The following is a 12,399-nucleotide window of genomic DNA, read 5'->3' as shown; positions in this document are numbered from 1 at the left end:
TGGCCGTGCGGCCGCAGCTCCGCCCGGGCCGTGCCTGGGCCTGGGCCTGGCCGTGCGGCCGCAGCTCCGCCCGCCGCGCACGCAGGGGCCGAGCTTCAATTAAAGGTGCCCTGTGCCTGGGCAGCCGGCGGCGTTCAACTCGCCTCCCTGCCCGCTTGTGCCATTCCAACAAGGGAGTCAAAATGCCAAAATTCCAGGCCTTGCATGGCGCCGGTAACAAAAACAGTCTTGGAACCAGCAGAGGACGGGACCGATGCCACCAGAAACCCCCTCTTATTTTCTGACAGGTGCCCAGGGTAGTCCCACATTACCTCCTCTATCACTGAGGTGAACACATTCAAAATTAAAGTCGAGGTAATTTAGGTTAAAGTATAATTTAGATAAAAAATTAATTAGTGATTCCCTGCTGCAGCTTGGGAAATAGAAGACCTCAGAGGGCATGAGAGAGGGAACCCAACCTGCAGCCTGCCACCACATGAAGGGACACGGGGCTCTGAGAACCTCCTTACCTGCACACCCCTCCCTCTGTGCCAGATGGATGTGCATACCATTCTCTCTGCCATACCCTTCTGAATACCTTCAATAGTTAGAAAATTGTTACTTGGAAATATGTATTACTAGTTTAACAGTTCTAATAAAATTTGTATCCTGCTGATTTTATATATATATTTATGTATGTTCTATATTATATATATTTTATATATTTTATATATTTTATATACATATATATATATTTTATGTAAAATCATAGAATATCTTGAGTTGAAAGGGATCCACAAGGATCATCTTAAGTTCAACTCCTGGCCTTGCACAGGACAGCCCCAAAAATCCCATCATGTGGTTTTTGAGAGTGTTGGCCAAACAATTCCTGAGCTCTGTTAGGCTTGGTACCATGACTGCCTCCCTGGGGAGCTTGTTCCAGTGCCCAAACATCCTCTGGGTGAAGAGTTTTTTTCCTAATATCCAACCCAAACCTCCCCTGGCTCAGCTTCATGCTGGTCCCTTGGTTCCTGTCACTGGTCACCACAAAGATCAGTGTCCGCCACTCCATTTCCCCTTGTGAGGAAGCTGTAGACCATAAGGTCTCCTATAAGTCTCCTCCAAATTCAGTAAACCAAGTCACCTCAAACTGTTCTTCATAAGGCTGCTTCTCCAGGCCCTTCACTATCTTCATAGTCATCCTCTGGACGCTCTTCAGTAGCTTTATATCTTTCCTATATTGTGGTACTCAAAACTGCACATAAGATATTCAAGGTGAGGCCACCCCAGTGCAGAGCAGAGCAGGAGTGTCACCCACCTCAACTGGCCAGAGATGCTGTGCCTAAAGCACCCCAGATAGGGAGTAAACGACAGCCATGAAAACGGATTAATATAAGCATTGGTTTTGGCATGTAAAATACAGCAATTTTCACTGTAATTACTCACAATAAAGGACAATCAGACACTTGCATGTACCCGCAAACATTTCTAGGAGAAAAAGTAACACATTAAAGACTCAAGAGTAATTTCCATTTTATTTGTTTTACAAAGTCAAAAACATACAGATTTTTATAGTCCAATGCTTTCACATCAGATCCAGAGGAAACCAAATCACGTGCTCTTAGAGAACTAATACCACCAACCTCACCATCCCTGTTCCAAAAAATTAAGAAAACTATGGGATAGGATCTGCATCTCAGATTTGATCAGCACCATTGCATCGGTATTCAGGTTTTTTCAATGTACAGAAATGTTAGCCCCAAATCATGTCTCAGTGCAACACATCTTACTTCAAAATCAGAGCTTGAAATTATTCTTTGAAGGACAGAAAAAACTTTCCCTTTTCAGCCATAGGAAACAGTGGTATTTTCTTGCAATTTCATTTGCCTTGCTAGTCTTATACATTTTATGTTTATAAAAAGGAATGTTAGAGACCAAAATCTTTAATAAAGAGTAGGTAAATACAGACAACAGCAGTGCAGACTTCTCATGTACTCTATTCCCTGTGTCCAGGAGTTAGGTAACTTGAGCCTCATAGGAGCATTCCACTTTGGAACAGAACCATGAAACAAATCAGTTAATTTTAATTCAATTAAATTAAAACTGTTCTACTCATTACAACATTTCCTGGTTCTCATTTTTAAAGCCGTCTAAATATTCAGGATTCATATTTCAAAGGACATTACCAGACAGACTGATACATAACTTCAAAAAGAATTTAACCACAGTTGCTAACGAGTAACTCATTTCAAGCTCTGCATTTAAAGTACCCATAATCTGTTACATAGCAACCAGTACATAACATGTAACTTGTGACATTTATCTACATTGTGTTATCACCACCTATTACAAAGAGCAGGCACTGAACTTTTAAAAATGTTATTACAAATCATGAAGATTACATATTACTGAAAAGTTAGAATCCATATTCAAGACCCAAGATTTTGAATGCTTTCTGCAGTGTTACTTTATGTATATATTTATAGATGAGTTATTACACTTATTTTGGTTTTTGGCCCATTTTCTTCTAGTTCATAACCAAAAAATCACACTGGACCATGTAAGCAGGGGAGCACTCATGAGCTGGCTGATAGTGCAGAATCCTCGCAAGTATCCAAAACCTGAGCTTCAAGAGGTCAGTACTCAGGAAATACTGCCAGATTACCTTTTTAAATAATTATGCTCCCTTTCCTTCCCTGCCCACCTGTCCAGGGATCTTTGAGAACTACTTTTTTTCTGCCCTTCACTCATGAGCACAATAATATATATGATGGACACTATATAACCAAGATGTTCCTCAACAGCGTGATGTCTGACCAAGTCCATGAAAATATTTTGTAATGCACAATGCAATTTTAGTTCAAAGCACTTCTCCCCTCATAATATCTATAAACAAATAAAGCCTATTTTTCAATCAATATTAGAAGTCAACAGTCTCATTTTATCTGTATCCTCAAAACAAGACTGTTCTCTTTGTTAGAAAGCACACCTACAACTGGAGATCTTTAAAACATTAGGTCTACTTGATGTTGCAGCATGGTATGGAATCTGCAGGAGTCCCAGGTTCCCAAGATGAAGTTGCTTCCCACTTACTTCTCCTTCATTTTTTTAAAATAACGAGCCCGTATTTGTTTGTTTTTTTTCATGATTAAGTTAATGGCAGTAGATGTAGGCAGAAGAGACATGAACCATCCCTAAAAAAAAAAACAAACAACAAAAACCCCAATTAAATAAAAATCAGGAGGTGAAGTCTCAGCATTTTAAAACTTGTACTAATTACTCTCTTTTCCATAATAAACACAAAGGACATTTCAGATCCTTACATCTTCCAAGGTGACTTACCATGAGTGCATGAGGTAGGTACCCATTGGTCCGGGACTGCAGCCCCACCGTGCCCAAGGCAGCTCTGACATACGTTTCAGGACTCGGCTTATCAAAGGTTGCCTTGCGGATTTTGGACATTTTTGTTGCCACATAATACGGTAGAACACTCTGCACACAGGAAAACTATGTTAAGCAGGAAATGCTTTTAAGATTAATTTACCAATCCATTAAAGAGCTAAAGTAGCTGGAAATCAGATAATCTGTACACCGAATTCTAGCTTAAGCCAGCTTTATTTTCAGTTCTGAGATCACGATGGGATCCCAATGTAACATCAAAAACTTTTTAATTGGATAACCTGACATAGTTCAGTTGTCTCCTGACAGACAGCATCACCAGCTGGAGCCCTAGAAAAACCACTCTTGCAAGCATATGGTTGAAAAGCCATTATAATTTGCCTAATAAGTACAAAACTTCATTCCAGTTGTTTAATAGAAAATGCTGTACTGCTGCTTCTCTCAAACATCTCCAAATGTTTGCTTGGGAAGGAGGTGCAGAAACCAAGACAGAAGTTTTATAGTGAAAGCTCCTCAGTTTGGCACCTGTGCAAAGACAGGAGGAGGATGGAGAAAACAACATCCAGGGACTCAAAACACCGAGCTTGTAACTCCACAGCAGGGCTCAGAGGACGAAGGAGATTATCAGTACCAGAGTGGAAGGACAGAAGGAAGAATCAAGAAGCAGAGCATAAGTAATGAGCTTTTATAGCAATGTTTGGAAGCAAAACAGAAAAGTGATGTTGGGTCTCAGAACTGCAGCGGAGAAGCAAGAGGAAGAAGCGTAGGTATATCTTGATGGAGAGATGTTGATAGCAGAAAGGCATGCCCATGGTAGGGCAAGATAGACCTGGAGGATCCAAAACCTCATTCCACTTATCCCAGTCTCATGCTGCTGGAGAAGGAAAGGGAAATGTACATGTACTTGCACAGTAGGAAGCAACGCCCTTGGCTCATGGTCATGGTTTTGGAAATGCTTTCAACTTGTCCTCAATTTTTTCTTCTAAAAAGGTAATCAAAAAAGCCCTGGTCGACAGTGCTTAAACTGATATTAAACATACCATATCTCAACATGCTTAGAGAGGCTGGAACTTTATCACCGCTTCAACAAGGACCTCCTAACACACTGTCAGTGGCTCTAGCAGTGATTCAATACATCCATCCACTACTGCCCATGTAGCGAGTGCTCCCACTGCCCTACCTTTACAGCAAGTACCTGAGAAGTGTGTGCCCACCTCTGCTACTAACTCATCTCCAAATTAGAACACCATCTCCAAAAACATTAGGGCAAAAAATATTTGGGCAAGTTACAGTTTGTAATCCTGCTTCCCCATGTTAGTCTCTTAAAGAACGACCACACATGCCTGACCTCAGAAACATCTGCTGCTGCTCTCAGCCGCACAGCAGGGAAAGGACCCCTTCAGTTCTCATGGAGTGTACATCCATGCCATAGCTGTGCACATTTCAACAGAAATTTTACCACCACAATGGTCTGCTCATTCCTTCACCTGAGAATATGAAAACTGTGCCCTTCTGTCTATAAATAGGACTTTCAATAATATATTACATGAGTCCACTTTCAAATGGGAAGGAAAAATGGAGATCTAAACTTCAGAAGTGAAAGCAGCTACCATTGCCTTTAAAGTGACCAAAAGCTACAAATACTCAGATAAGAAAACTATTCATTCTGCTACCATAGCAGCATAGGTATCTCATTTCAGCTCCAGAACACGAACTGCATCTATTTTTCAGATCACTTTTCTAAGCTGAATCTCCAGTTTGTTGTTTTAAAAAGTTAAAACTTTAAGCTTCTTATTCACCGCCAAATTATATCTGCAACGTCCCCACCAAGAAAAGCACAATAGATATGATTTCTTTTCTCTGCTCAAAAGACTTTAAAAGTGAACTGCATTACCCAGTTACACCACTGGACAGCATGAAGGGGCAAACAATTGTGCATGAGGTTATTTGAAGGAGCAAGCATATGGTAGCACTACTGGACTGATCCACAGACTTCAAGGCACATAGAAACATGGGATTATACTCCAACATTTTTCTTTTAGATGCACTCCAGAAAACAAAAAGACAGATACTTAATTTCAGATACATTATATTTACCATCTTTGTATTAACTGTACCTTATTTTAATAGATGTCAAAAGACTTGCTGAATCTATTTAGTTTTCTCCCCTTTTTCCTTCCCACAAGGAATTCAGAGATTCATGAACTATATCTAAAATAGGCATAAAAGATTTTTTTTAAAAATTTAAAAGCCCCTCCTTAAAGCCTTCCAGCATTTTACATTCAGACAAATATAACCCACACTTTCTCCTTGTTCAGGGAAAGCTTAGCCTGCCCTACAGTTTCAAAACATGCCTTAAAAGTAGCTTATGTCAGTACAATATGTCCTGCTCACTTAAAAAATTTGCTACTGCTTATAGCTCTGATGCTTATTCAAATTGGCTCACACTCAAAATTGGGTTCTTGAATATTATTTAGATGTAAGAAGCCAGATTTCAAGTCCTGAATAGTCAAGTAAGTCCTCTGAAGTCAGAACACCCTGTTTACACAATTTTATCACCTTTTTAACCTTACTTTAAAAAAAGTAAAAAGACCTGAACTCTTTGATGTTGACAAATAAGCTTCCTTCCCTTTCCAACAGACGAAAAAGGAGATTGAGGAACATAAAAGGGAAATTGAAGAGTTACATCAACCAAAGTTGATCTGTATAGAAAACTAAAAAGTTTTGGAGGAAATAAGGTAATGCCATAAGACATCAGTTTGGTGACAGCACACTTTTGTGGATACCTGGCAATAGAGCTGGGCCTGTTCAGTGTTGTAAAAATGAAGCTGATGATACCATCCTACCTAAAATCATTTCAAAGGCAGTTATGAAGATAAGAGCCAAACTCTTCTTGGTAATGCCTGATCAAATGACAAGAGGGTCAACTGTCAATTTTGGCAATAGACTGTCAGACTGGACATTAGGGAGAAAGCCTTTTTACTAGGAGAGCAATATAAAATTCAAATAGACTGTCCAGAGAGCTCACAGCACCCCTGCTCTTGATGGTTTCCAAGATCTGGCTGGATAAAGCCACAATTAGCCCATGTCCTAGTGCCAGCAGCATTCCCACTGCTAATTGCTAGGCAATCCAACTGCTGGGAGAGCAGAAGGTTAGGGTAGAAAATTTTCTGGTAATCTTTTTAAATGGACATTTTCATTAATTTGTGGTCTAGTATTTTATGTAGTAAATAAAATAAAATAAAACAGATAGTGCAAGTTTCTACTGCTATACTGTTGCTACACATAGTAATGAAGTATAAAGGGACAATGCCAATAACTAACTGAAGTTTAAAAGGAGTAAAAAGAAAGGGTCAAAGAACCAAGCAGTATTTCTAAACATATTAAAAGAGCAAAGATTTCATAAGAGTCTGCAGAAATCTGCCAAGGAGAGATCTTTCTGAAAGTCTTGAGTAAAGTCATTGTCATCTTCCTCCTTATTTCTTTTCTCTTGCCTCTTTTCCCCACGTAAACACATACAAGGTTTTAACCTGTGCTGTTATTGTGCTGCTTCTGAAAAAATAAGCAGACATGTCAGCCAGAAGAGCATATTTTTAATCCAAAGATGGGTATGCTTCAATAAAAGCAGTATCAAAGCTAAGCTTCCACAGATGGTAATCCACTTGAGCAAGACACATACTTGAGAGGCTGATAGGAAGAAACTGCTAAAATCCCACAAGCACTTTGTTTCTGCTTTTCACACGGTGGTGCTCTGCAGGTATTTCACAGCAAAAGTTAACTGGTTTCAATGATGATGATCTAGCTGGAAGGGCAAATATGAAATTAAAAGTATAATGCTTCTGAAGGTCACAGAGATGCACTTCAAAAAAAAAAAAAAATCTAAGAGGGATGCAATCTTCCTTAGGGATTGAAGGAGACAGGTCAGCTAGTCTTCACAGGAAGGTACTTGTAATATTCATTACTGGCTTATAGTGATTTAGGCTGAAATAAGAGGACAAGGACATGGACTGCAACAAAATTAGCATAACAAATTGAAGCTGTGACAGTTATTGAAAATCAGACCCACATAACTCAATGGCAATTCACTATCTACATTTAAGGGTAAAAAGCAGTGCTCTGCTGTCAGGAATTCAGCATCCTAAACCAACACCAGAGTCACAAAAAGACAGTTTACCACAACCTGTAAAGGTTTGTACAGGAAAACAGAACTGTAGATACAGAAAGTTATATTTAATTCTTTATTTGTTTATAATCTTAAAAATGTAAGACACCAAAAACCCTTTTCCTAGCTTTTCTATACCCAAAAGCTAAAAAACCTTTCCTATCCTACATACATTCATACTGGTCTTAATGCCTTTAGCCAAGCATGAGTCACTGGGTTATTTACCTTGTCAGTCTCAACAGGTACTCCACAGTCCTATATGAACAGTTCTTGCACCTCCTTCTTTCTCCTCTCAAACTGCTAAGAGTACTACTTAGACAAAATCTGGGGAGGAGGAGAAAGCTGCACATAGAAACAACACATCTCAAAGATGCAACACTTCTTTCTCCTGCAAGCATCTGTCCCTAAGCACCCTCGCCCTAAAGTGACTTTAAGAGTAGCTTTGCCTAAGAAAACACCAGAAAACAGAGGTTAGATGTAGTACCACAACACAGGCCCAAAAAAATTCAGTCTATTGTCAGTGAAGCTGTGTATTGAAGAGGCCTGTGGCTCACTTTGTAGACAGACTTCAGCAGAAAGGAAGTCTACCCAGAAGACTTGATATTATTGATGTAAGAAAGGGCAATACTCTACCAGTTCCTTGAGTCTCATTTTGAGACACTGATCACAGACAGAGAGGGCCACATTGCACATAGATGAATATAGATGAAGAATAACTGTCTGATAGTGGAGCTAAATCTGCTAGTAATACAATTTGAAAGACACTGAGGAGGTAGAAGTAATCAAGAAGGGTAGATGTGAAGAGAAAGCTGTAAGGAACTTGCCATGTGGTAAACATTGACCCATTGCAGGACACTTTGGAGCTAAAACTCTGTGAGGAGAGAAAATAACAAGGAGACATGAACTGTCTGTTGACAGTAACTAACTGAAAGTTACTCCAGCTCAATCCACTTCAAGAACTGAGAGCTCACAAAATGACCCCTGCATGCTGAACCTGTTCAGAGTGCTACCTTTTTATGCATCCTTCATAGCTGCACATTGGTTTAACTGTACAACCCAGAGAGCTAGGGCACAGAATCAAGCACCCCTGGGAGAAGTCAAGGTTTTGGAGCTGTATTCCAAGTTATGTTACCAGTGTAAAACTAAAGTCAAGCAGTTGGAATGCTTTCAAGGTCCACCTTCACTAGCTTCCTCTCCGCTGCCAACAGATCCCAAAAATATACAGCACCCCTTCAGATATTTAATATAAAGTTTAAATCTAGGTTTACAGGAGGTTCCCATTAAAAGGTTGGTGACTGCACGGGAATAGCTCACCCAACAACTGTCTTTTCTCATAATGCAATCCATTCTCAGGAAATGTGACAGGACATTTTCTGGTGAGAAGTTCTTGTTTTGCTGAATATATTTAAAAGGAAAAAATAATCTATCACACCAAAAAAGTAACATAGCCTTAATCTGGTAACAACTTCCCTATAGTATTAGCCAGTAATAAGAGCTGTGCTTTTTTGTATGGTGATTACACATTTAAAGCAGGCAACTTTGTGCCTTACCTTTCATAAAGCCTTTGAAGTTCAAATGGCTTTGAGAATTACCCCACAGAACAGAGGAATGAGAGGCATGGACATAGTTAATCCTGTTTGTAAGATCTCTAACTGAACTTCAATAAGAGATACCATTGTCTTCACAGTACAGGTAAGATGTCATACCACCTTTATTAAACTGATTTTTGCTGTGGAGAGGTTTAATAGCAATGGAAGGTTCGCTGTGACCAAATCTGGAAATTCCAGCTTTGGAAGCAAACACTAAGTATGTGAGAACTGATATTAAAGCAAAATCCTATAAAACTATGAGAAACTGGCTTGGTTTGCTTTTGTGCCACACTACAAATAATTAAAATCAAGGAAGGTAAACAAATGGGGAGGGGGCAAGGAGGGGTATGAAACAACACTCCTTAGCAATACAGAAAATTAAATCAGTCAGTCACACATGAAGGATCTTTGAGGCTTTGTTCCTTCTTCAACTATGATTAGTTTAACAGTTGATTCACTGACACTGCATGGGTTCTATTATTCCAGTCCTTTGAGTTGTTACCTGTGGAATGCCTGCACAAACACATTCCACAGTGTATTCCAGTAGATGAAGCTTCATAAAGATGTATTCCACAGCACTATGCAGAGTTTTATGGAATATTTTATCTATAAAGGTTCAATTAGCACCACCAGCTAAAACCACACAAAACCAAACCATGTCTTTTGTTGCTTCAAGACCCATGGTTTCAGAGTCATTTAAGAAAGCTGTTAATGGGATCAAAGGAAATCCTTATCCTTAATCTGTGTCACACACTCATGAATAAGAGAATATGCTGATTCCTTTTTGTTGCCAAGACACCAATGTTGCTGTGGTAACCACACTTACATGAAACAAACTACTCACCTGCACAATGATGCCCTTGCTCTTGTATTCTGCATGAAGGCCTCGGGAGAAGTAATCCACAAAAGCCTGGAGAGAGAAGAAGGGAAACATGCAGCATGATACACGTTACAATGGAAACTCTAGTTTAACAGTTTTGTGTGAGGGTATTTGAATTACAATTTGGAGTTCCTGTTTTCAAAGTGAAAACCCGAGGTTTTCAATGAAATTGTGCATACAAGAGCAATGCCATTCAAATAGAAACTCTATGCTTATGAAGTATTTTTACAGAAGCAAGGCTCAATCTAAACAAATAACCTCCTTTTTAATATAGAAGGAAAAGGAACTAGATTTGTTAAACAAAGCCTAGTTAAAAGAGGAAAAGACGACTTCATGTTCACATTGTTCACTACTTATGTCATCTTCTTAGATATTTTTAAGACTGATTTAATTGGGTTCCTCTTGTGCATGGTTTTTAGAACATAGTGTTTAAACACTTAGTCTTCTCCCTTTACAGTTCTAAAAAATGCCACCCTATGGTGACACTTCTTCCTAATCCTCAAGTCCACCTCCACAGATCCTCTTCCAAACTTCTGGAAGTTTCAGAAATTGCAAGACTGAAAGTTCAAAGAAAGAAGTTAAAGGGCTTAAAACGTGGATGTTAGCACCTGCCTTCAAGATGCTCTCAAAGATGACACAGCCATTTCCTTAACCCTGCCAGGAAATATTGTCTGGAAAATCAAAGGCTACCCAGCAGTTCAAACCAGAAGAGATTTCCACTTCTCAAATTCTTCTAAACCACCTTTCCACCTTATCCTGCTGTCCAGTGAGACAAAAATAGCAGGTTCTGCTATGGTTTCTTGTTTAGTGAAGCGATACAACCAAGTAGGATGAACAGACTATCTTCAACTGAATGAACTAAACCACCCCATCCATGCTTGAAGCTAAAGTAAATACTAAGTAAATTAGTTCAATTATTTAAGAAGCAGTTGCTCCACACCAGATTCAAAGTGAGCAGCAAAGCTATAGTACTGCACCGCCTTTACAGTCTTCCTTTGGTCACCATGTCCCCAGTGGTTTAACACAAGTCCTAACTGAAACAAATACAAAGTTGGCAGTGGCCAGTGTTTTTCCTATTAAGGCCATCCCACTGAATTCAGCCTATAAAAGAACAGAAACACTCCCATACTACTGGACTATTTCTATAGACACTCTTCTGAGCATACTTGGAAGATCTGAAATAAAACTGGATTTTGCTGTATAGCAGGTAGGTCCTTTTACTCTTCTTCTTCAAGTTGCATGCATAAGCTAGCAGAAGGTTCCATAAAAAGCTTATCTGCTGTTCAGCTGCTCTTTTTTCCTCCCTCTCCCCTGAGTATAAGTTCATAAGAAAATTCAGAAGTCAACATGAACAAGACAAAGTCTGGCTTAGCAGCAACCATTCAAGTGAATCCTCTGACTGTCCTCTTGCAAGAGTAAGGTACCTGCACGGACATGCCAATTAGTTTGGTTCAGTTTCTAAACACAGCAGGCAGGTGCATGTGCAATAACTGCACAGAGTATACTGATAATCTATTAAAAATAACTACATTATGCTAATGAAAGTGCTTTGATCATTCAAATTTCTAACTATTCCTCCATGACAAAAGTCCTGATATTAGCTACTGCTTCAGATATAGACATGAAGTATAAAAGACTGTCTTCTCTACTGCTTGCAAAGAGCTTGCTATAAAGAAAATATTCATTTTATATGAGAAGAGAAAGCAACTTCCAGTATACAAATAAGCTTTGGAGTTTGGTTTTTTTTGAAACATTTATTTCAAGACAAGTTGGGTTTTCTACCTCCACAAGCTCAAGTCCTTCAACAACTTTGAACCTGCTCTCTAAGTAAACATTCCCTGAATACACAGATAACCATTTCATGTTAGAAAATTTCTTCTTGGATATCCAAGTATCTAATAACAAATCCAAAGGCATAGGGGTGAGGTGGGAAATGATATAATCATATTTCACTTCTCATTATCATTAACGCAGGTAGGTAAACCTGTCAAAATATAGCAGTATGATTCCTTGAAAAGTCTCATTTCAGTGTAAACTAGGGAATTCTCCACAGGAAGGTTAAAGAGTTGGACCACATTTGTTCCTGATAATTAGTCAAAGTCATTGACTTACACATGAAGGGTATTATGCTTTAAATTCCCTTTAAATGGATGAAGGGGAAAAAAAAAAACCCTAGAAACTGCAGATACAGTCTTTCTATAGCTACATTAGGGGAGTCACTTTCATGCTCACTAATCTTGCTGTAGGAGATGATGGGTAGTGCTGAGAATAGACAGATTACTTGACCTGTAACTTAAGTTTTTTAAGGGGAGGGGAAGAAATATTTCAGATTCCCATTGAAAAAAAAAAACTAACCAAAGCAGTGTAAGGTATGTTAGCACTAAAATCAG

At 39.1% G+C, this 12,399-nt stretch overlaps 1 protein-coding gene and 1 long non-coding RNA gene across 3 annotated transcripts in view; one reads left to right on the top strand and one right to left on the bottom strand.

Annotated features, from left to right (window-relative positions):
* Window positions 1–76: 76 nt before the first annotated feature.
* LOC111930049 (uncharacterized) lies at window positions 77–660 on the top strand. The gene is made up of 2 exons (XR_002865012.2): window positions 77–327; window positions 413–660. It is a non-coding gene; the product is annotated as an uncharacterized LOC111930049 (long non-coding RNA).
* An 835-nt stretch (window positions 661–1,495) lies between these two features.
* Window positions 1,496–12,399, bottom strand: part of HSD17B12 (hydroxysteroid 17-beta dehydrogenase 12) — a 119,010-nt gene continuing 108,106 nt past the window's right edge. For both annotated transcript variants that reach the window (XM_086892241.1, XM_086892242.1), the window contains 3 exons: window positions 9,974–10,039; window positions 3,322–3,471; window positions 1,496–3,173 (listed from right to left, as the gene is read on the bottom strand). In XM_086892241.1, the coding sequence (XP_086748367.1) occupies window positions 3,069–3,173; window positions 3,322–3,471; window positions 9,974–10,039 (321 nt within the window). In that variant the 3' untranslated portion in view covers window positions 1,496–3,068. The remainder of the gene's footprint in view (window positions 3,174–3,321; window positions 3,472–9,973; window positions 10,040–12,399) is intronic.

Source organism: Cyanistes caeruleus, chromosome 6, assembly GCF_971803275.1.
Source record: "Cyanistes caeruleus chromosome 6, bCyaCae1.hap1.1, whole genome shotgun sequence".
Classification (NCBI taxonomy): Eukaryota; Metazoa; Chordata; class Aves; order Passeriformes; family Paridae; genus Cyanistes; species Cyanistes caeruleus.
The sequence above is the reverse complement of the archived record's forward strand: the minus strand, read 5'-3'. Positions and strand labels throughout refer to the sequence as shown.